Here is a 25348-nt window from a genome sequence, read left to right as displayed (position 1 = left end):
CAGAAGAATCCATCGTGGCTATGGCGTCCTCCAAAGCGATAGTGGGCGTGTTGTTTCTGCTGGCTATGGTGAGCTTCGGGAGGTTTGGAGTCGAGGCAGTGACTTGCTCAGACGTACAGAACGAGCTTGCTCCGTGTTTGCCGTACTTGCTGAGCATCAAAGGTATGCCGTCGATGGGGTGCTGCGGCAATGTGAAGTCCCTCAACGCCAACTCCAAGGGGAAGGACCGTGTGGTTGTGTGCAACTGCATCAAGGCCAACGCGCAGCTGATCAAGGGACTCAACCAGGTCCGCGTCTCCAGCCTCGCGGCCCTGTGTGGCGTCAACGGCCTCAATGTGTCTCCCTCCTTCGACTGCTCCAAGTCTGTACCTCCACTCTCTCTCTCTCTCTCCCCCCCTCCCTTTCTCTCTCTCCCCCACATACACCTCTCTCATCGTGCTTTCTGTCTTCTGTTTTCTTGCAGAGCTTGATGCCGCCCTCTCGCCGGCTGCGAGGTGCCCCTTGCGCGCTGCGGTGTCGCACACCTGCATGTCGTGGTTTTTCTCCTTTTTTTTTCTGTTTGCCGCTTAGTATCTCTTTGACGTTCGGTTGCTCGTCTTCCGAGCCTCTGTTGATGTAGCTTGTTTGCAGTAATCGATGTTCTTCTCCGTGTATCATGATCTGTGTCGTTGCGTTCTTCTTCAGCTCTGTCTGAGCTTTCGTCTGCAGGTTTCCTTCATTGCCCATTTTAACGTTTCCACGAGTTCCATGCAAGTGCTCTAATAACCACCCTTTTCTAAGGTCATGCCCTTGTATTCATGGCAGTGTTATGGGATCCTCTCCTCAATCTGTGTCAGATAACTTCCGCATATAGTGTAGGGGTAAATGGCAGTTGTGGTGTTAGATGTTAGATAAGGCCAACGTAGGAACCTAAATTGGTGGCATGGTGTTACCTATGTGAAATCTGGCGACATTATCTTGTGCGGTGGCAAATATTCTTATCATAGGTAGGCATTCATCCTATTTTTATGTCAAGCTCTACTCACTAAGTGAAACCCTAAAGGGTCGGCTCTTTTGAGCTATCTTGCAAGCAATTTAGCAAGATTTGGAGTGCATTGCGGATGAGGAAGAGAATTTTTTGTCAAAAGCTAATCAAATTCCATTTAGATAAATTTTAATCAAATTCGGCCCCTCTGAGCTATCTTGCGAGCAATTTAGCAAAATTTGGAAAGCATTGCGGATGAGGAAAAGTGAAACGTTTGGACAAAAGCTAATCAAATTCCATTTAGATAATTTTAATCAAATGAGTAACAATCACAAATGACAATATGCTATAGTTGAAAATTACCGCATGTGTACATAGAAGTGTGGGAAGGTGGAATTGAAGCAATCTTATCTGCAGATCAAGTAGCAAACAAACATCTTATTCCCATGGGTTGCTGATTAATGCAACTGCTTATTACCTTATTTACAGGTACAATTTGATAAATATAATTATTACCATTTTAATATCCTTGGTGTTTATTAACATTATTAGCTTATTTATTACTACAGTTCCACAATCATATGGCGTGTGTGCACTCACATTAAGACTCTTAAATCACCAATTTATTTTTAAGTAGCTTCCTTGCATTTCAATTTTCATTTAAGTCTTCCCTTCTGTTACTTTTATCCTTGAGAACTGTTTGAAGGCATTTCTAAAACGATTAGAAAGGGTTGACAAAAATGAAGTAGCAGTTCAAAATTTTCAAAAAGTATTGTTATTTTCAACAAAATTCAGCTTCATGAAAAATGTGTGCCTCCTGAAAATAAGTTTTCCAGACATTAGTTTGCCGCCTGAAAATAAGTTTTCCAGACATTTGGGGATTTTGATCCCTTAGCCTGTTGGTAGGAACCTCCCATTTGAGCGTATGTAATTACATTATTTCTGTTCACGAGTTTTTCACACAAGACATGTTCATAATGAGGCTTTATTATGTGTTAATGCATTGGTGTATTATGTGTTAATGCATTGGTATAGGCTGAACAAGTAGTTCCTAAATCATGGAATACTTGTGTTCACACCTATCTCCCTTGTTAGGAAAACCACTTGCTTAAAATATCCCTATGCATAAACACATAATAAAGCCTCATTGTGAACCTGTCCTAGGAAAAATTCCATGTGAAAAAAACAAAAATAATTGCCTTTGTGAGTGTACATGTCCTTTCTTATGATAGGAATGCATTGTTTTTTGCAATATTATTACCAATCTCTTATGTAATATATGACGAGAATTCTCAAATTTTACTGATGTTTAACAACCAAAATGCCCAAAAACAAGCGTGATAAGAATAAATCTTGCAAGTTCCATCCCCTACCCACCAAGGTTTAACAATCATAACAGACTATCTTCAAATGTGCTTGATCCTTTTAGTAAACTAGTGAGTAAACTAGAGATGGAGACAATGATGACATTTATTTATTAAATTCTCATGTATAGCAAACTCCTAGCTCAAATGCATTTTCTATTTCAAGAAGAGAAGAGGTAGTTTGAGTGAGTTGGCATATTTTATGCCACAAAACATGAAATATTCTCTGTATGTTACAAAAACTACAAAAATTTTCTTCCACATGTATCACACACACATTTCTCTCATTTATATCTCCTCGAATGAGTTTATTCCAAAAGCATCCCCTAGTTAGATTTTTGTCTAATGAAAAAGTTTCCCCCAAAAAAGGTCACAAACTTGAGGTCATTGTTGAAGATTTGTAATGAATTAGAAAGGTGGACACTGGACATTGTCCAATACACAACCAACCCCTTTCCCAATAAAGGGCTAATTCTCATGAGGCGAAAGAATACCACCACTCACTTAGTAGTGGGAGGGTGGTGTTGCTTGTCCATGGCCCTGGTGTTCAAAAGACCACCGATGAAGTTGGCAGCTTCTACAAGGATCTTGACCTATTGTAGTTTTTTCATTAGTTTGACTAGCAATTCAGGTCTTCTATGAAATGGGTATAAATACCACAACAGCTGCACTACTAGCAGTAATATTAAATATAAGGTAAATCTATTGCCACTGTTGGGGATATAACCTAACATAGTGTATGTGCCTTTAGCATGAATATAACCTAGTGGCATCCATAATTCAGTACCCCCTCATAATATTTTTCTTTTTTTAAAGGTGCATCTATGCAAATAAGTTTAGATTAAGGTGTGTCTTTTTTTTTTGAGGTGCAAAGTAGTCTTAGATTAGATAGTTTACATAGGATTGTTGGAAATCATTGCTCTACTCTTGTCGCTCTGTCGCTCGCTTTCACTGTCACTATGGGTAACTGGTTGCTCTATTTTGTAAGGCCCTCTCTATGAGGACTAGTCGTCGTGTTGAGCACCCGCAAGTTCTCAATTTAGGCACTGGATGTTAGCCATGTGTGGCTAGATTGTTAGGAGACAACTTACATAGACATGGCACCATACCAAAGTAGAATACATGTAAGTGTGGGCCTATTCGTCACGCATGTCTTGGGTGGAAAATCTTCCTGAGACACCTCTAGTCAAGAGTTGCGAACCCGTATGTGCTTAAACAACCTCAGTTAGGTTCAAAAGCTACACACAATTCGTAGGTCTTTTTGGTAATCTAGTATAGTCCCAATCAAGTGATGTCAATAGGAAAACACCATCACTTTGTAAATTTGGTTTGCAACAGTAATTTAGTATTATTCTCTATCTCTTGCATCAAGTTTTTTTTTTGGTGATCATTCCATTGTGCTTAAATTTCTTAGAATGATTTTATGCTTTAATCCAATTTGACGAAGGATAACCAAGAATTGGGTGCTCGTTTAGGAAGGTATACACAGATTAAAAAAGAACCTTCCATTAATTTGTGGTCTAAGTTGCTGTGAACGATGGCCGCACATGCTTTTTTTCAAGTTTATAAATACCCACAATATATGTGATGTTTTTAACTCTTCTAAGTCAACTCACATAGCCCACAATATTTCTATTTTGACTATCATTGATTGCTAATGGTTCCTCTACTCCTCAAGTCCTTTTTACTTATCAAGCTTCCACAAAGATAGGATGTGTAATTCATCGCATGATACAATGATCATCGATCTCTACATCTCCTTCTCATCCCCTTCATCTTTTCCTAGTGGAAGATGTTCCTATAAGATAAGTCTACTAAACGCTAGTCTTGTGACTGAGACAAAAAAAAAAAAAAGACTAAATCCCAAAAAAAAACCCTCAACAATTCATAAAATTTCAAGGATTCAAGGGCAAATTCACTCAAAAAGAACATGAAGCTACTCAAGTGTGCTTGGTTGGCATGTGGCAACAAAAGATAGAATTTATGTTTTATTTAAGATATAAACAAATTTATGATTTTCAATTATGCTTATTAAAGTTAAATGCAACATGTTCTCTTTAAAAAAAAAGTTGGTTCAATTGATCAAGGCGCATGAGACTCTGAGAGCATAAAGCAAATTCTTGTCACTTTTTTTCCCAACTTCTTGAGCCGATGTATATCTTATAAGAAAAACTACTTTTTACCCATATTTGCCATTTTTTCCAACGTCTTGAGTTGAAGTAAGTACTATAGGTATAACTTTTAAATTCTTAAATATAATAAAATATTACTGCACTACAACACTCCATAGGAGCAAGCGATTGTTTTCTGTTGTGTAGCTATCCAAAACAAAAAAAGGACATTGGACCAAATTATAGTCTCTTAAGCTTCTTGAGCCTTTGGATTGAATTGCACATTTTTTAACCTCTTCAAACCTTTTGATCTAATCCAAGACCTTTGAGATAGACAGAGGTTACACCCTCACTGAATGAAGAATAGTGCTGCACAACTGATAACCTCAAGGTAGACTTACATGATGTAAGAGACAGGAGATTGTGAACCAGCCGCTGACTCTTCTAGAAGGGAGACATGAGATCAGAGTACTAAAAAGTAATTTGATTATGAATTCCATTTTAAACAACAATTTGATTGCTGAAGAAAACGCAGAAGTTGCTGTTTGGAAGCCGTATCCACACAACAAAAATTACAAAATCATTCATGCCATAATAGTTCAAGAGGGCTTCAGGGTGAAATGGGCTGCTGACCAACAATCTCATCATAAAATTTTGCTATCTCCAATTTTGCATAGCATACAAGGTCTGGGTAACTTAGGTCGGTTAATCCTCCTCCATGTAGCTCTAAAAATTTGGCTTAGTTTAGCGAAGATCTTAGCCTCATAGATACTTCCCATCAATGGTAATTCCCAATTTGTGGGTCTGGATATATTAGGCAGCATCATTCATATGCTCAACTCTACTCTCACCAATCGAAACAGTTACATATGAAAGGCAACTGCACCTAAGCAGCAATGGCATGAATATGTATAACCTCCATCCCATAAAAGTGCCAAAACAACCTCTCTGCTATGCTTTTACCTACAGCCCGAGGTTTTACTGAGTGCAAGTGAGAGACTGCCTGTGCATGCAAAAATTCAGATAGCTTTTAAGGTTTCAAGAATCTGATTATCTGTTTATCTACCTCCGTTCCTGATCCATGAGTCTGGATATGGCTAGACAGCAACCTAAACAATTGTTAACTACAGCCCAAATCTATTCCTCATCAGTTGAAATAGACTAAAGATATATGTATACATATACATATCTATATACATACATCCATCGCTTGATTTAAAAAAAGGCTCATAAGTCATTCACTTTTCTTCTCAAATCACTCAACTCTTTCTCAATCTCAACATCCTTAAAAGGGTAAGGGCCACTGCTCACTGCTGACCGACCCACTGGAAGCTCACTAGGTCTCTGCAAAATACATACCCAAAAAAAAAAGGAAAAACAGTTAGAGAAAACATTTTACTAGCTGTAGTGTCCAAAATTGTGCTCCCTAATTTGGCGCAGGAGCATTCCAAATTGTGCCACCATTATAATGGTGCACCCATTGTGATGAAATATAGGTTGCTGAGAACAGGGGTTGCAAATAGATAGCCAGACTTTGTCAGCCTTACTTGAAAAACTATAGTGAACTTTGCTGACTGTATACAGATGTATGTTTGCACGCATGGATATATATGTAAATGTTCACATATATGTGTGTTTGTATGTAAGTATATATGTGTAAATGTACCTATACATGTATGTATGCATGCATATGTACATTCACAGACACACACACATACACACATGTATATGTAAATGTACATATAAACGTATGTATGCATGCATGTGTCTGCACAAGTGCACATACATAGATACATGCATGCATGTGTGTGTGCGTGCACATGCACATACATAGATACATACATATGTGTGTTTGCGTGCACATGGACACATGCGCACATGTATACAAACATGTCCTACATACGTATGCAGGCACACGTGTACGTGTGTGTACATATAAATGTGAGCGGTGTGCGTGCGCACATGTGTTTATACACATACATATGTGCAAGTATAGGCATATATACATATATACACATATACATGTATATATATGTATATGTATGCATATATACACACATACATGTGTAAGCATAGGTATATATACATGTATATGTGTATATGCATGCGTGTGTGCATGTGTGCACGTGCACATGTGTATATGTATATGTAGTGTGAATGTATCTATATGTATATGTATAAGTATGTGTATATGTAAATGTATGTGTGAATGTGAAGGTAGGTATGTGTGTGTGTACGAACCTACCTACCTACCTACATGCATATGTATGTACATGTATGTATGTATGTATTCATGAATACGCACACACGCACATACATACATGTGTGTGTGTGTGTGCACGTGCATTCCTTAAGCTCTGCCTGGAAGATGAAATATAATTGCCACTTTAGCCTGAAAATATAACCATGGCCATACAGATTTACCAATTTACATGATCAAGGTAGGTTTCTCAATTTTGACAAGAAAACTAATTACAAGACACCATTTCTGCCTTATCACTCTTATGATTACACCCCTGGAAAATAAGTACACAAATTTCAAATCTTTGAAGGGCGAAAAATTTACCTTTGGAGACCCCAGCATCTCTTGCTTTAAAGCAGCTAGATCATCATCCACTGCATCGCCCTCCAGCAACGCAAACTGTCCACGACATTGAACATCAGATGGTGGAACAAAAGGCCAAGAACAAGAAATATAACAGCAAAAGTCACATACCTTTCCTGCAAGATCATCTGCACTGATTTGATTCAAAGCATCTGCTTCAGCCTCCAGTGCAGTGACTGCTTGCAATCATAGAGAAAACTAAATAATGAGATCCAGCATTTTACAAGATAGAGCAACATTTGGAATCATAATTCTAATGTAGAGCTTTTTACACCAGGCATTTGGTGTAATTCACCCGGTCCAATGTGAGCACTACTTGGGCACCATCTCGTAAATAATTAACACTTTATACATTTGTGAAATGAAAACGACACACGACAAAGACTGCTGAAAATGAACAATTAATTGCAAACACCACACTAGGGCCGAAACTAAGAGCACACAAACACCCCCCCCCCCCCCCCCCCACGCCCCCCCCCACGCCCTCTTCTTCCTCTCTTTCTTCAATACCAAGTATATTATTGGAGTATTTCATTTTGTACGATGTTCCATGTGCTCTTAAGCCAGATTTGTTGTGTACAAGAAATATAAAAACATGTACCAAACAATGTACTCGGTGGTGATTCCGTTGATGTGGCGCCTTTCTAGCAGCTTTTGGGTCCACACGTGTACCTCGAGTGCCCGTACTAGCCCTGGATTTCAGCCTCACAATGGTGGGAATGCTGAAAATGAAGAACTGGCACCGGGTAGCCTTTGCTCAGGTGCGGACAGCCATTGCAAGGTCACAAGATAAGCATAAAATGGCTGCTGACAAGCATAGAAGGGACATGCAAGTCAAAGAAGGTGATTGGGTTTTGTTGAAATTTGAGAAGGCTAGGCTTCGGAAGAGGCCAAGACGAGAAGGATCATATCCTAAGCTTTCTCCTCGCGCTATCATGGACCCTTCAAGGTGATTCAAAAGATCAATGAAGTGTCATACAGGCTTGCTTTACCTAGTCATTGGAAGATTCACAATGCATTTCATGTGAGTCTATTTCGGAAATATGTGGGGCCAGATCCTGATGAGCCTGTTCACAGAAGATCCGCCAGAGATTGATGTGAAGGCGTTGGGCTGTTAGGGTTAGGGTTTGAAGGTACAGCAACCACAAACGTGGATAAGCAGAGAGAGAACACGACTCTTGTGTGTATTCAGATAGATGATGTGAAGTACAATAGCCACATAATAAAGTGACCTAAAGAGATGTGTTCACATGTCCGGCCATAAAATGTGCCGGGTGGACCAAAACACTTGTAATTATTTATAAGTGTAACTAAGCTAAACTGGGGGAAAAAACCTCCACTAACTGAAGTAAAAAGTGCCCCAATAATCTACTGATGATCACTAGCACTCCTCTGGGTGCATACACAGCATAAAACCCAACAAACCCCCCTGGAGTGATATGTGATCACTGTACATCATCCACCAAAAGGAAACAAATTCAAAGCAGTGCGGAATGCTTCGAATTTCGGACGTGGTAATGCCTTGGTGAAGATGTCTGCCACATTCTGATCTGTAGGACAGTAGATGAGACTGATATCTCCTGCCTGGAGTCTCTTCCGAACAAAATGATAGTGAATCTCAATGTGTTTCGTGCGAGCATGAAACACAGGATTCCTGGCCACAGCAATGGCACTCTGACTATCAGTATAGATAGGTGTAGGCTCCTCCACTGAAATATCCATATCAGTCATGAGACGACGCAGCCAAACACACTCAACAGTAGTAGTGTAGGCTGCTCTGTACTCTGCCTCACAAGACGAAGTGGCCACTGTGGTCTGTTTCTTGCTTAGCCAAGAAATGCATGAAGAGCCAAGAAAGAAACAATTTCCACTAGTGGAATGTCTGGTATCAAAATCACCAGTCCAATCTGAATCACTGTAAGCGTATAACTGCATGTCACCTCCCTCAGGATAAAGCAATCCAAGAGACAAGGTACCCTGCAAATACCAGAATACACGCTTCACAGCTTGCCAATGTGACAACCGCGGGCTGTGCATGAATCTGCTCAACTGAGATACGGCATACTGAATATCTGGCCGTGTAGTACACAAGTAAATAAGGCATCCAACAGCCTGAGCATATGTAGTGGCATCAAAGGAAATACTGTCATCTTGTAGTGACAGTTTCATCCCAGGCTCCATAGGAGTGCTAATAGGCTTGCAATCCTGAAATTTAAACTTCTCCAGAAGTTTAGCAACATACCGAGATTGCAACAACCCAATGCCTCTGTTATCCTGCACAAACTGTATGCCCAAATAGTAGTGTACAAGCCCCAAATCAGACATGTCAAATGTCTGTTGTTTGCAGTATCTCTTTAAAAGCTGCAATTTTGTCATCATTTGATCCCATGAGCAAGAGATCATCTACATAAAGACTGATGACCAGCAAATCTGTCTCTTCTTTCTTTACATACAAGGTGGCTTCTGATGGACTGTTCACAAATCCTTGAGTGAGTAGGAAAGCATCTATCTTTGCATACCAAGCTCGTGGAGCTTGTTTCAAACCATACAAGGCCTTTTTCAGCCTGCATACTTTCCTTTCATGACCATGTTCTGCAAAACCTATGGGAACCTATGGGCTGATATACATAAACTTCCTCCTCGAGGTCCCCATGTAGGAAAGCAGTCTTTATGTCCAACTGGTGAACAACCCAACCACGATGTGCAGCCAATGCAACGACACACCTAAGTGTCGACATACGGGATGTAGGAGCAAATGTCTCCTCATAATCAATGCCCTTCTTCTGTGCATAGCCCTTTGCAACTAGACGGGCTTTGTACCTGTCAATGGATCCATCTGCATGTCTTTTCAACTTATAGACCCACTTAGTACCAATTGCTTTCTTGCCTTTGGGCAGATCAACCAAATCCCATGTTTGATTCCTTTTAAAAGATTCAAGCTCTTCCTGCATGGCTTTGTTCCAATGCACATTATCTCGTGCATCCACAAATGAATCAGGCTCATCATCATCCTGTAAACTGGCTGCCATAACCAGATTCAAATCCATGATGTGTGCATGCTCATTGGTCCGTGTCTCCCTACGAGTACGACCAGCAAGAGGACCCTCTAAATGGCTGTCCTGTAATGTCCTCAAATACCATCTAGGTATGTGTCTAATCTGTGGTGCCTGCTGCCCCATATTTGGTTCAGCTTCGGGCTCAATTTGCTGCTGAATTTCTGCACCACCTTCATGATTTGCTGGCTGTCCTGTACCCTCATGAGTTGGATCACCAACTGTGGAATGAAACTCCATAGGTAGTAGATCTTCAAACACATCATTTTCAGCCTGATTTGCATCATACCCAGCCATGGATATTTCTGATTTTTCATCAAAAATCACATCCCGACTAGTGAATATCTTCCTGGATAGTGGGTCATATAATCGGTAGCCCTTGCTCTCACGGCTATACCCAACAAAAATGCATTTTGTGGCTTTATCATCCAACTTTCTCCTCAACTCTTTGGGTATGTGTGCATATGCAAGACACCCAAAGATACGAAAATGTCATACCGAAGGCTTGCGGCCATGCCAAGCCTCAAAAGGAGTAATGGAAACCAATGCCTTTGTGGGACATCGATTCAAAATATGACAAGCACACATGACAACTTCCACCCAAAAGATATGTGGTAGCCTCTTTGCCTTTAGCATACATCTGGCCATCTCCATGAGTGACCGATTCTTCCTTTCTGCAACCCCATTCTGCTGTGGAGTATAAGGAGTAGTATACGGATGTTTTATACCTCTACTCTCAAGAAAGGAATTCAACATGTGTGACATATATTCCCCCCCTCGGTCAGAACGGAGAGTCTTAACCTTGCATCCTGACTCTGTTTCAACAAGTGCTACAAAGGCCAAAAATGCATCATATACCTATGATTTCTGTGTCAAAGGATAGACCCAGCATATACAAGAGAAGTCATCAATAAATGTAGCAAAGTAGAAGCAACCACCTAATGACTTCGTCTGCATGGGACCACAAAGATCACTGTGTATAAGCTGCAACTTTGCAGTTGCTCGTAGAGCCTGATCACGTGGGAAGGAAAACCTATGCATTTTTCCCAAAATACATCCTTCACAAATGTGATCTGGAGGCTTCTCCATGAGAGGTAGGTCTGTAAACATGTTATGTCGCTGCATAAGCATAAGACTACCAAAATTTACATGCCCCATGCGAGCATGCCATAACTCCGCATCAACCATAGCTGGAGTAAGAGTGAATGCATTATAAGCAGACTGATCCACTGGCTGAAATGCATCCAACTGATAAAGTCCATGACATAATGTACCAGTAAGCATCAAGGTCAAAGCATTAGCTTTGTCTCTGACCATGCATTTATCATCATCAAAGTGGACTTGCATACCACAATGTGCTAAAGAAGAAATGGACAACAAATTCTTCTTTATCCCTGGTACATATAAGGCATCTGTAAGGCGAAGAATGGAGCTATCAATGGCTGTGAGCTGAATCTCCCCAATGCCACGAACTGGATATGAAGCATTGTTGGCACATTGAACAGTTTTGCCAACAGGGGCAGGGCCTACATGACAAAACAAATCCCTGCGAGATGTGATATGCTTTGAGGCACCACTATCAAAATACCAAGTACATGCATGCTCTGTCATACTGAGTGCCTGTGAAGACCAAGAGGCATCATAGCTGCATGTATAGAAACAGTAATCCCTGTCCTCAACAAAAGAAGCAGTCTCTGGAGGAGCTTTAGAGGCATCATTTACAGACATCCCAGATTCTTTTGCCTTCTCTTTAGCAATCCTCTTTCTACACTCTGTGATGTAGTGACCTGGCTTCTTACAGTAATGGCATTTGCCCTTCTTCTTGGGCTGTCCATCACCTTTCTTGGTATCCTGAGATGAACCACCATCACCTGAATTCTGATTTGAACTCTTTGGCTGAGATTTTCCTTTCCCCTTTTGACCTGTAGTAAATGCTTGTTCAGCACTTGTGTTCATATTCATATTCTTCCTCATTTGCTCTTCTTGTAGCAAGAGAGCAACAAGTTCCTGATACTTAAGGGGTTCAGCAGCATTCCTCATACTGAGGTTCAAAGAGGTATGAAAAGCCAAGTAAGATCTTGGCAAAGAGTCTAAGATTCACATGTCCGGCCATAAAATGTGCCGGGTGGACCAAAACACTTATAAACTCTTTATAAGTGTAACTAAGCTAAACTAGGGGAAAAAACCTCCACTAACTGAAGTAAAAAGTGTCCTAGTAATCTACTGATGATCACTAGCACTCCTCTGGGTGCATACACAACATAAAACCCAACATGAGCAGCTTGAGGAAATCCTCCAGCCAGAACAGATTGTTTTTCACAAGGAGAGAAAGCTACCTGCAGGAAAGCTTTCCAGGAGATACCTTGTGAAGTTTAAAAATTATTTGCCTATTGATGCAAAGTGGGTAAATGAGGATTATTTTGTTGATTACCCACAATTGTTGCAGGCATATCTTGAGGCTTTTCAGTTGAGGACAACTCTTTAGAAGCCCGGGGGGATGTCACCAATTGGCTGACCATTTGGTCCATCTCCAGTTTTTGTGTCTCGTTCACTTGAGGCCAGGCCGGTGTCTTATGTGAAGAGGCCTTTTTGCTTGACATGGTGGTGCCACCCGTGTGTTGGCAAGAAGGTGTCATATGGACGGGAGCCAGACTGGTGCCACCCGTGTATGACCTGGACTGTGTTCTATCCATGGGATTGTCACGCCATGGAAGAGCCAGTATTTGTGCCGTGTCTTACCTTTGGGACTGTCACTCCATAGGGAGGCTCGTGCCTAGAACTGTGTCTTACCTATGGGACTGTCACTCCATAGGAAGACCAGGATTTATGTTTTACGTCGTGCCATTTTTGTGCCCGACAGATATTTTGTACTTGTTCCATGAACGGGAGATATGTCCATGATACTATTTGCACATGCACTCATGTTTTGCATGTTTGAAATTGTTTTCGCATGACTTGTATTTTTGTGTTTGCCTGTTTGACGTGTCACTTACTGAGCGGGGACGCCTGCCAGTGAGTCGTAAAGTTTGCTCTGTCTTCTGACGAGTTTTGTCACACAGGTGGTAAGTGTATTGCACATGTTGGTTTAATAGTTTATTTTCTAACCTTCCATTTTATAAGCTTGTATGTTCACATTCACTTAAAAGTGGGCACCCACTTAGGGGCCAAGGTGGGGAGCCACACTTAACTTGTGTGTGTGTGGGGGTGGGTGCATGGTCACCTACCCACACCACCATGGAGCTGGCCGCCCACATGCAAACATGGGGAGCCAGCCAGCTCTAGTCGTTTACTTCTCTCCTACCTCTACAAAAGAAAGCACCACGACCACCTCAACACACAATCGTGCGCTTCCATCTCCATCACCTCAGCAGCCGACAACTCTGTTCCTCCACGCCTCTTCAGGCTGCAGCCAGCCATCTCCTCCCATACAAGCGGCTGCTTCCTCTGCACAGTGGTTGCTGCCCCTCCTCCTGTACAGGCTGCGCTACCACAGCAGCAGGCGGCTATGTGTGCGCCTTCAGACAGGCAGCCAAACAGATCACGGTAGGCGGCTGTGTATGTGCCTCCAGACAGGCAGCCAAACAGGCTGCGCTGCCTACCACAGCAGCCGGCTGTGTGTCCACCACCAGCAGGTTGCGCTCCGGCTGACGACTGTGCGCTTCATCTCCTTTGCAGGCGGCGTCTCTTCAGAGTGGCGGCTACTACTACTCTTCCTTCCCCACAAGAAGGTGGCTGCTGTTCCTTCAGTTGGTGGTTGTGCTCCTACAACCAGGCAACTCCTCCTCTACACAGAAGGTGGCTATGTCCTGCACAGTGGGTGGTTGTTTTACTTTGCAAGCGGTTGTGCCTCCTTTTCATAGGCGGCATCTCCTTTCTTCAGGAGGCTATACTTTTCCCCAGGCCAGCTACTCCTCTCGACATGCTGCTGCACTTTGGTGTCCCTCTCAAGTAACTGCACACAGACACCATGAGTATTGGTCTTCCATCTGCAATCTACAAGTAAGTGAATTCAGATTTAAGTAAAGAACTTTGTGTGATAAATCTGATAAGGAATTCTCTCTACGGCAACACCCGTTCGGTGCCGGGTAGTCCAAGCTCTTGGAGAACCACGGTCCAAAGGTGCTAAGATCGGGAGAGCCAGGCGTTAGTATAGGAGCGCCTGTTTGTGCGTGGTCCTGGAACACCAGTGGGGCGCTCTCCGCGGAGTCCAGTGAAGGCACAGGACCGTAGAGACTGGACCACTCAAGTGGTCGCTCTACTTCGAACATCGACTTCGAGCCTCTTGTTTGGTACTGTATTCATTTTGTACATGGACATCATCTGGTTCTTGGAACCCATGGAGCATTGTATTTGTTAAATACTCCCAATAATATATTTTATATTGAGGGGAGGGTCGGCCCGTTCCGGCCCCAGTGCTGGTGTCCATCTATTTCATTTCATTTCATCTCAATTTCAAGTTGTTATTAAGTTGTCCATTTCAAATTGTGATATTAAGTTGTGCTATTACGCATGTGGGTGTCCAACGGAGTCTATTCTCACTTGACAGGATCGGTTTCACCGGAGGTCACTTCTAGGCACAAAACCAAGCCGCAACGGAGTCATAGATGAATTTATGTCGCGTAAACATCAATGGACTAGTCATGGGTGCCACCCATAAGCACGAACAGGGACTAAAGATGCCCGGAATAGCCCTACAACAGTTTATCCAGCTCAGAACAGGCCGGCCAGCAGTAAGGGTTGATCAGGGGTAGCATAGGGAGGCCATACAACACCCGTACAGCAGCCAGCTGATGAAGTAGCTAGAAAACAGGCATGGAGAGGTGTACCAAGTCGCCCTTCTAATGAGGATCACAAATATGTGCTTTGATCTGCAAATGGATGAGCGTAGCCTCATGTATAAGCAAAAATGATGGAAAGGTTGTGTGCAGAGGAGATGGCGACCAAGCTTGCAGGGAGGGAGAAAGAGTCGTGTGCATGCTTACTCAAGTGCCCACACCCACTCGTACAGCAGCCAGCTGATGTGGCCGTACACGTCGCCCGGATGAAGTAGTTGGAAAACAGGTGTGGAGGATGTAGCAGGTCGCCCTTCTAATGAGGATCACAAATATGTGCTTTGATCTACAAATGGATGAGCTTAGCCTCATGTATGAGCATGTGCAGAGGGATGGCAACCAAGTTTGCAAGGAGGGAGAAAGAGTCGTGCATGCTTACGAGTGCCCACACCCACCCTTTGCCACTTCGAAGGTCACCTCGGTGCCCATCCCACACTACATGGCCGACCAAGGTGCCCATAAAATTGGGCCCTGGGCACTTTAATAAACTGTCCACCCAAATTTCAAATGTGTGAACCTACAAAGTTTATAAACATTACAAAGCATTTTAATAAATTAAAACAAAAGTTTTGGATGCTCTTACCACATGTTCACACACCACAAAACTTGTCAAAATACACAGCATTCACACTGTACTCATGGGTAGGCATCCAAGGCCTGTGAACTGGACATCCATAGCAAGAAGTTACACAAAAACAGATTCAAACACGCAAACGTGTGTGCATGTACAACCTTGTTACGAAAAAATCTCCCAGTCATGGAACATATAAAGCATTGGCATTTCTGGGCACATGTTTGGCTCATTGAAAAGCAAGGAACTAGATTCCCGGACACTCAGATCCACGCACTGGCCAAACAAATGAGCACTAAAATTGGGATTCCGAACACTCGGATCCACACACTGACCACAACACGGGTGGCACAAAGGTTGTCTAGCCCACGTAAAATGGCACGAGACTGGAGAGGACCATTTGGGTGGCCAAACAATAACATCCTCCTCGGCTTCTAATCAATTGTCCTCAACTGAAAAACATCGAGATAAGTCCGACGAAGCTACGGATAGTCAACGAAGTATTCTTCATCAACCCACTTTGTATCAATAGCAAGATAGTTCTTGAATTTCACAAGGTATCATCGGGAAAGCTTTTGATTGCTAGTTTTCTCTCTTTGGTGACTCTTCCATGACAGGCTCTTGCGGATTTGACCCCACATACTTCCGTAATAAACTCACATGAAATGCATTGTCAATCCTCCAATGATCAAGTATTGCTGAGCTAAAAGTAACTTCATTGATCTACTTGGTTGAAAGGTCCCTCCCTCTCCATATCTAATGACCTCAATCATTTTCATTAACCATGCCTCTATGTTGTAAAAATTAAAGTCGAGAATTTTACCTCAGAAGCTAGCTAGAAAAATTCTTAAGTTGCCCATTATAATGAGATATAAAATTACTTCTTAATTCCAATACTCAGAGATAGTAATAATAGATATTATATAAATTTTACAAAGCAACGGTGGTAAATATTAGATGAGAGATTTTTTACTGGCTAAAGAGCTTAAAAATTTCTTAAGCTGTCCATTATTGGGAGTTAGCACATAAATCTTGATTTCAAGCTGGGCATGGTGCATTAGCAAGAAATATCAAATTATTTTCAAAAATTAGAAATAATTTATTTTTAGTGATTTTTGAAAAAGATGAAGCATTTGGGAAGTTTAGAGAGTTCAAAGCATATGTTGAGAAGTAATATGGATAGTGGATCAAATGTTTGAGGACAGATGGTGGAGGTGAGTTCACCTCATGTGCATTTGATGATTTCTTGAGAGATCGTGGGATATAAAGGTAACTTACATGCACGTACAACCTTAGCAAAATGGAGTTGCTGAAAGAAAGAATAGAGTAATTAGTGAGATAGCATAAGCCATGCTTATTGAGAAGAGTAGTAGGGGGGAGACAACTCCTTCACAAAGAAGAGCTTCAAAGGTATGAAGTGTTTCCTTTGTGGTAAGAGCGATCATGTTGAAAAGGATTGTTATTCAAAAAAGCCGTACAGACATTGTGGAAAAAACAACCACAATGAAAAGAACTACTTTCACAAAAAGACAGATGCAAATATCATTGATGAGATAGAGCTTCCCATAGTGGAAAAAAACTATTGTTATGATGATTGGGCTTTTTAAAGTCCAAGATATGTATTGTTTTCTATTGAGTTGTGTGTTGTTTTCAATTGTGTGTAACTTAATCTTTGTTTGTCCTCACCCATGTGATCCCAAAACTGACCTGTGAAACTAGAGCCATGTGATTTATCCTTGACCAAGAAAACTGGCATGAGAAACCATGAGCCTAGATTTATCCTTGACATAATATGAGGTAATTCCTTGAGGAAGGGTTTCTTGGAAATCAAGGTCTTACTTATGTGTAAATCCACTCTTCTAAGTGTGGTAGTGTTTGTGTGTGAACCACCTCTTAGAGGGTTATCAATAATATCTAGATATTTATGTTTGATATGACATAAGCAATGATGTCAGGAAGAGAACCTTTGTAACCTATAAAGGTACTTGTACTTCATTGAATCAATCAAGCATTTCTACCATTTTGTCTACAGTTTCAATTGTGATAACTCTTTCTCTTTCTCTCATTTCTCTATTTATTATGCCATAGCCACATACTCTTTCCTTGCAAGCCTCCATAGCTTGTCTCAAGCTTTACTTGTGTAGGCCTAATTTCTTTCAAAAATTTCATTAATTGTGATTAGTAATTAGGCTTAATGATTAGAGAAAGAAGAGAAGCAAACTTCCGAGATTTAATCTATTCCCTCGTAGAGTTAGGCTGTTTGTGAGAATTTCTCTCGTGGAAGTTCTTTCTTTTTTTATGTTTTCTTAATTTTCAATTGGTTTATGCATCCCTTTTATTTAAGAGAATTGGAGATAAACTATCTTCTCTAATCTCTTACATAGAGTAGAGAGATTTATGTTGATATTATTGTTCATATTTTGCTAAGTTTAGAGATTTGCATGGTTAATTAGGGTTAGGGTTTTATCTCTTTTAAGTAAAGAAATGGTTTTTGTGATTGTGATTTGGAAATGAGAGAGGATGGATTAAATCTCTATATTTGGGCATAGCACAAGCTATGGTTTCCCTCTCTTGTGTTATGAGAGAATCACGGGTTTTGTGAGAGCGTAGAGGATTAAAGAAAGATTTCATTTCTTCTTTGATAAGGAGGATTGAAGTGTGAGTAAAAAGGATTGTCTTTCTTAATCTACATCTTGTTATTTCCACTTCCAGCTAATTTGCAAGTAATGGTAGTTAAGAATGTTTTTCAAGTACTATAATTACTCTTTTTAAGGCAAAATGTTGAGTGGGTGTGTTAGGGAAGATATAAATAAGCACATAGCTTAATATGAGAATTCACTTAAGTAGCTTCCAAGATGCTACAATGATGTTTTTTTGCAATGTTTTGTTAAAAGAATGATATAATTTCTGTTAAATAAAGATTGGAAATTCAAAGCCGACTGATAAGGTGGACGAGGTAGCGAGAGAGTTCGCACTCGTCGTCGTGGAAAATGGCAGGTCTAAAACCTGACCAACACTAACTCCAAGTCCTTCGGTTTGGCATGGGTGACGTTAGAACTAGTGACCTTGGGTGTGGGGACTGGCCGAAACATATACCGCACAAAACGACCCTTGGTAACGATGCTGCCTGGCTTGATTGACCCCATAGCCAAGCGTCGTAAAGTAAAAAGAAGAAAAGGGGAGCATGGTGGCCAACGTACTGGCCAGAGGATAGATGGGCTGGATGAGTCTCGTGCTTTCCTTTTTTCAAGATTTTTGATGCAAAAGGAAGAACATTGCATGAGAATATTTTATAACTTATAGCACGCGTGCATCGTTGTTTAATTTTTCCTACTTCTTGTATTCTACTAGTAGTATGTCAAGAATGAATGAAAATCAACGCTATTTGAGTTTTGAATTTTTGTGCCATGCGGGTTCTCATGCTATGTGATTATCTCCTTGGGCTCGCTCGCTAATAGAATTCTAGGATTAAGTGGAGGCAACCCACGCATGCCAAGTGATCATGGACCCAAGGGCAAGCGGGTACGAGCCTCACTTTGATCACCTTTAAGGGCCCATAATACCTGGTACAAAGTTTAGACCGTACTCCCTCTTTCCTTGGCCTCTTGCAAAGTCTTTCTTTCTCAAATGTTAGCAAAACCCATCATTCTCTTTAATGTCCATCCCCCTTCTCCACAACCTTTTTATGCTTACCTTAGGACCTCATAATGGCTGTCCACACTTGTGCAAAGGTAGCATCAAGATCTTAAACACACTTCTTAGTAGCAAATATCTCATCCTTGGTGTGAAAGATGGGTGGCAAGATCACCTTTTCATAGACAATCCTAAACGAGACATTTCCTGTGGATGCATGTACCGTCTTATTGTAAGCACCTTGCCATAGACAATCTCCAACGGGACATTTCATGTTGATGCATGTACCATATTGTTGTAAGCAAATTCTACACGCACTAGATACTTCTCCCATGCAGTCTTTTGATCTACAACATAGCACTTGAGAAGATGTAACACAGCTGAATTTGCAACCTCACTTTCACCATCGGTTTGCGGGTGATAAGCCAATATAAAACATTGCCCAAGTTATCGAAGAGAGCCTTCCAAAAGACGCTTGTAGTTCTGGGATCTCTATCCCCCACTATGGACTTTGGCATACCATGATGCTTGATCACTTGAGCAAGAAAGATATTTTAATCGTTTTCTTGACTGGCAAGAAATAGACTTGTTTGCTAAACCTATCCACAATTGTCCATATAGCAGCATTACCATGCTGGGTCCTTGGCAAATCCATTATGAAGTACATAGCTATACTTTCCCATGGCTGCAAGGGAATAAGCAATGGCTAGAGCCTTTTCCCCATCAAATTTCACCTTTTCACAGGTGATACATGCACACACATATGATTCTATGTCCTTGCGCATGCCTGGCCAAAAGAAATGGCGCTCAATCATGCGCGTAGTAGGTAATATACCTCTATGACCAGCATAAGGAGAAGCATGTGTCAAGCCCCCATGCAAGCAACCCTGGCACTGTGAATCCTGCTTCATGCAAAATCGTGAGAGAGAAGAAGAAGAGCTCCAAAATAGCAAAAAGAAACCTAGCTTGGCATACCACGTTAAACCACCCAACCATTATATATACCAGTGACTCCGGTCGTCCACTGTGTACCTTACCGGCTACACATCATACTCACACGCCCCCTGTGTCCTTGCTGATACCCATGCTACACATTACTAGGTCTTTGACCTACAACCGTCACCCACGAACATTACAGGTTCACACTTATTAATATAAGTAGTGATGTGCAATAGTATACGCAACGCCAGCGTATCCCACACATTACTAGCGTATAAATCTCGCGCATCAGTGTGTACACGTTCCACATGTTGCTACGTGTAAGAGTCGCAACATTCTTTCCCCCTTTAGGAATCATCGTCCTAGATGACAAACTGAGGATAACGCTTACGAAACTAAAACTACGTTTCCAAGTTGCATCTGTCAAGGGATGTCCTTTCCATTTTAGAGGAACTTCCGAAGAATACGATTTCGCAATCGTCTTTCTCTTTGTTCCAAGATCTGTTATGGTCCATGATCTTCTTGATCAAGTTCTTGCAAAGCAATCATACCGTCAACTAAATGATCACCATCATGAACATAACGCTTCAATCAACTCACATGAAATACTAGCTTGATACAACAATGTTGTGGTACGTCCAACTTACAAGCCACATCTCCGACTCATTTCAAAATCATATGAAATACTAGCTTGATACAACAATGTTGTGGTACGTCCAACTTACAAGCCACATCTCCGACTCATATGAACCACAATATTTAAGTGACAACTAAGTAGATTTACCCGCAAAAAGGGTCTCAGTCCTTCGAGGAACAAGTAGAAACACTTTCTCCCCCTCTTTAAAAGAACGATCTATCCGCTTGGGATTAGCATACTTAACAGCTCGGTCCGTAGCTCGACGCATATAATTGCAAGCTCTGGCTAAATTTAATATGCACAAAGCGTCTCAATCCTCTAAGAAACAAGTAGAAACACTTTCTCCCCTTCTTTAAAAGAACGAGCTATCCGCTTGGGATTAGCATACTTAACCGCTCGGTCTGTAGCCCGACACATAATCGCGAGCTCTAGCTAAATTTAACTACATTTGAGACAGAAATTCAACTGCACTGGGTGTCTTCTGAGATAATCCAATTGTACTTGGTATCAATGGATTATACCCATAATTCAATTCAAATGGAGAAAAGTTTGTAGAGAAATGCTTGCACGAATTATGCGCAAACTCCAATAAAGCTAAATACTTTTTCCAATCGCTCTGTCGTCAGCCGACAAAAACTCTCAACATATCCTCCGAGACTTGGTTGACTCTCTCGGTCTGACCATCAGTTTGTGGATGATCACCGCTACTCATGTAGTGTTGCATGCCAAGTTTACTAAAAACTTGTTGCCAAAAATTACCTGTAAACCGCGGATCTCTATCCGTTGTGTCGGATCTCTATCCGACACAACGGATTCTGGCAAACCATGTAATTTTAAACACAATGGCAATAAATAATTCCGCTACTTGCTTTGCTCGTGGTAGGAACAAAATGTGCCATCTTAGATAATCTATCCACAATTACAAAGATAGCATAATAACCTTTCCTGGTTCAAGGTAAACCCATAAAAATCCATGGAAATACTCTACCATTTCCTCTCTGGAATAGAAAACACATGTAATAATCCCGGCGACTTAACACACTCAAATTAAGTAACCTGATGCTGTTGTCACATAATGATGAATATGTTTCTTTAATTGTGGCCACGAGCAGAAACGTTTAATGAGCTCAATGGTTTTCTTAATTCTCGGGTGTCCAACACATGGACTATCGTGACATTCTCGTGTCACTAATATCCTCAAATTATCTCAATGGTAAATCCACGTTTACCAGACAATAAATTAGATGAGGCTATTCCTCATCTACTTGGCTAGCCTTATTCTATAACGACGATTGAGCATACGGAACCATCTTTTGAGCTTCACATATTCTATGAATGATCTCATTCTCGACTATATTGAAACTCACCTAATACATTATGCAAGACAATGTATTTCAAAATAGAAAACAATAAACTTCCTATAAAAACCAGACAGTCCTAAGAAAGATCTGAGTGCAGTAATGTCCTGTGGAACAAGCTAAGCCAAGATTATTGCTACTTTTTTCAGATCATCTTTACGCCTAGCACCGATATAATGTGTCCCAAATATTCAACTTCTTCTTGACATAGGAAAGTCTTTCGTTTATTGGTATACAACACATTTTGCCTAAGCACACCAAATATTGTAAACAAGTATGGTTCGTGCTCCAGTAAAGATTTACTATAAACCAAAATATCATCAATAAAATCCACCACGAATATAAAGACATCATATATGTGACTAGAGCATTAGTAAGCCTAAATGGCATTACAAGGTACTAATAATGACCAAAACGAGTACGAAAAGCAATCTTAGATACATCTTCGTCTTTGATACCAATCTGATGATATCCACTTTTTAAATCTATCTTATTGAAGACTTTAGCTCCACCAAGAGCATCTATCAAATCATCGATCTTTAGCATTGGACATCGATATTTTACAATAAGTTTATTTAAGGCTCTATAATCTATACACATACGATAAGAACTATCTTTCTTCTTAACTAGCAAAATTGGAGAAGCGAATGGTGAGGAACTGAGATGAATGAGTCCTTATGCTAGGTACTTCTCAATCACCTTCGACACCTCATTCTCCTCGACCAAACTCATCTGGTAAGGAGGTCTATTGACTGCAGTTACATCGAGCACAAGCTCTATTCGATGCTCCACATTTCTATACAGAGACAAAGAAGAGGGCAGGTCAAATTTGAGAACATCTGAAAATTCCGTCAGAATTTTCTTTTGCAAACATTTTGTGGCATAAAAAGTTGGAGTTCGAATTTCATGGGTATCTACAACACTTGGAAATTTTTGAACCCAACCTAGAAAGAGAGACTTACAAGATATTTTAAACATTTGTGTAGCAATAATTAATGCATTCTCGGGTAGATCTGACTCACCTTTAATGTGATGCGTCCTCCCCTCATGCATGAATTGATAGACATGCATTGCGAAGTCAATGAGAGGCTTCTTCCGTGCATGCCATTCTTTCCCTAGCACAATATCAAAACGTGCTAGTCGAGTAATATCAAAGTTGAGCTCCTCAAAGTAGGACTGAATGGTGCGACCAAGACCTACAACCTGTTGGGCCCAAACCTTTGTTCCTTTGCCATCTGCTAGCTCAAGCCTCAATTGTGTACTGATATGGTGATGGTTGAGTCTTTAACTTTAACTTCTTGACAAGTTGAGAACTAACCACGATATGGCTAAAGCATGTATCGAAGAGTCCCTTCACTGGTTTCCCTTCAGTCGAACTCTTTATTACAATAAGTTCTGTAACCGAAAACTGGTAACCGTGGATACCCGTTTTTAATTGACACTGATAGTATTCTAGTAGAATGCTGGGGTGTTTCCTCTAGATCATCCCCATGATTTGAATCTATAGACTATGCGCTGCTTCTTCGATGGACAATCACGCCTCTAATGCTTGCCCATACAAGCATAGCATAAGCCTTCATTTTTTGCTTTATTAAACTGTTCTGGAGTGAGAGGAGGTCTACGGTCATTCTTCATTGACAACTCCTGCAAGAGTCTTTGTAGAGAAACATACACTAGACATAGATATCTTTCCCTTTTGCCCACTAGTGTATCTCGAAGCTTCATAAGTTTAGAGTAGATCACATAAAATGAGACTTGGAAATTTGACCCGCTTTCAGATTTTGACCCTTTCGACCATCTTCATAAACTAAAGCCATTTCTATAGCTTTGGATAAAGTTTGACACTTCTCACAGCACACCAATGGTCGAAGTTTATCATTTAACCCCAAGGCGACTTTATGAACCTGTAAAAAATCTAGTAAAACTTGTGGAAATTTCATGAGCACCTTTCGATACTAGTCAACATACTACTAAATTGTAAGATTCTTTTGAGAGATAAAAAACCAAGTATCAAGGGCTCTACTCTCCTCATCTGGTGGCACAAGCTTTTGAACAAAAATATCCTTAAATTCCTCTCGAATATTCGGGATTGCCTTGTTCTTTTTTTTTTTTTGAATTTTCCTCCATCAACAATGAGCCACATCTTGTAAATTATAAGCAACATGTTGCATTCTAATGTACTCATCTGTGATATTACATAAAGTAAAATATTGTTCCCAATAAAAAGCGACTAATCTACTGCGTCAGCTCTACAAGTAGGTAAAGTGCCAGTTTACTTTGGTGGTTTCAAATCCTTTAGTGCAAGTTTTGGTTTAATTCTCTTTTTCGATGCACCCTCGAGACTACCCAAGTGATGGGTATCCGAAGATGGCCAAGGTACTGTAGCTGTTAACATGGTGCGGATATCATTCACAAAGGAGTTCATTTGCTCCCGCAAATCATGCATTTGTTGGCGAAGAGAAACATACTCCGGTGATTGTTGGGAAGAGTGATCGAATTCCATTTTTAACCAATAATATGCAAGAAGCACCAAACGACAAAAAATAGAAAGAGAAGGGATAAGTGAGCCTCTGGTCGTAAAGATGTCGAAGCTCATGTAGGCTGATGGCGTGTAGAGATATCGCGTGCTTGAAACCACCACCAAGAGAAGCCGACACAATTTTCTTTGCTGTACAGAGTGGTGAAAAACTGGCGAGATTGGCTCTCTTGAAATTATCGAAAACTTGGAGAAAGGTCCACGCACGTCAACAACTCCTCGAGACCTTTGAAGGATTAACGTTAGGCTTGATTTTCTTTTTGAAGACGCTTTAGGTTTTAAAAAAATGTGGCCTTTTTTCTCTCTCTCTTGATAGTCAATGGCGATGGCAGCAGTGGCCTGCTACGTAGCAACAACGAGCAAAAACACCCGGTTGGCTATAAGGACGCAAGCACCTTGGTGCTTGTGGTGCTTAGGCATGTCCCACCTTGGTGCAGCATTGCCTACAGTCACATGTGCATGCCCTCAGCCGATTTCTCCTGCTATTGCCGCCTGCTGCTGGCACTACCTCTGCCGCACCGCCGCCTGCTGGCTTTACACCACCTGCTACCAACTGTGTGTCACACCACCTATTGCTGCCTTACGCCTGTTGTGCTTTGCCTACCTTACACAATGTAGCATGCAAGAGATTGATCGTCGTAGCATGCAGCAAAGCCTTCTTTATACTCGTGAGTCTATGCAATTCCACTTAGAGAGAGAGAGAGAGAGAGAGAGAGAGAGAGAAGATAAGAGTTGACACAGTATT

The 25348-nt window shown here is 41.1% G+C and overlaps 2 protein-coding genes across 2 annotated transcripts in view; one reads left to right on the top strand and one right to left on the bottom strand.

Annotated features, from left to right (window-relative positions):
- The window catches only part of LOC147609833 (non-specific lipid-transfer protein 1-like), a 718-nt gene extending 65 nt beyond the window's left edge, over positions 1-653 (top strand). The window contains exons 1-2 of the mRNA XM_086786994.1: positions 1-361; positions 464-653. The exon at positions 1-361 is cut by the window's left edge and continues 65 nt beyond it. Coding sequence (XP_086643120.1) covers positions 21-361; positions 464-470 — 348 coding nt within the window. The 5' untranslated portion in view covers positions 1-20 and the 3' untranslated portion in view covers positions 471-653. The remainder of the gene's footprint in view (positions 362-463) is intronic.
- A 4694-nt stretch (positions 654-5347) lies between these two features.
- Positions 5348-25348, bottom strand: part of LOC147609829 (membrane-associated protein VIPP1, chloroplastic-like) — an 85197-nt gene continuing 65196 nt past the window's right edge. The window contains exons 9-11 of the mRNA XM_086786790.1: positions 7156-7220; positions 7006-7080; positions 5348-5783 (exon numbers count right to left, since the gene is read on the bottom strand). Of these exons, the coding sequence (XP_086642916.1) occupies positions 5667-5783; positions 7006-7080; positions 7156-7220 (257 nt within the window). The 3' untranslated portion in view covers positions 5348-5666. The remainder of the gene's footprint in view (positions 5784-7005; positions 7081-7155; positions 7221-25348) is intronic.

This window comes from Cibotium barometz, chromosome 50, assembly GCF_041138505.1.
Source record: "Cibotium barometz isolate CiBa-2024 chromosome 50, ASM4113850v1, whole genome shotgun sequence".
NCBI classification, from domain to species: Eukaryota; Viridiplantae; Streptophyta; class Polypodiopsida; order Cyatheales; family Cibotiaceae; genus Cibotium; species Cibotium barometz.
The sequence above is the reverse complement of the archived record's forward strand: the minus strand, read 5'-3'. Positions and strand labels throughout refer to the sequence as shown.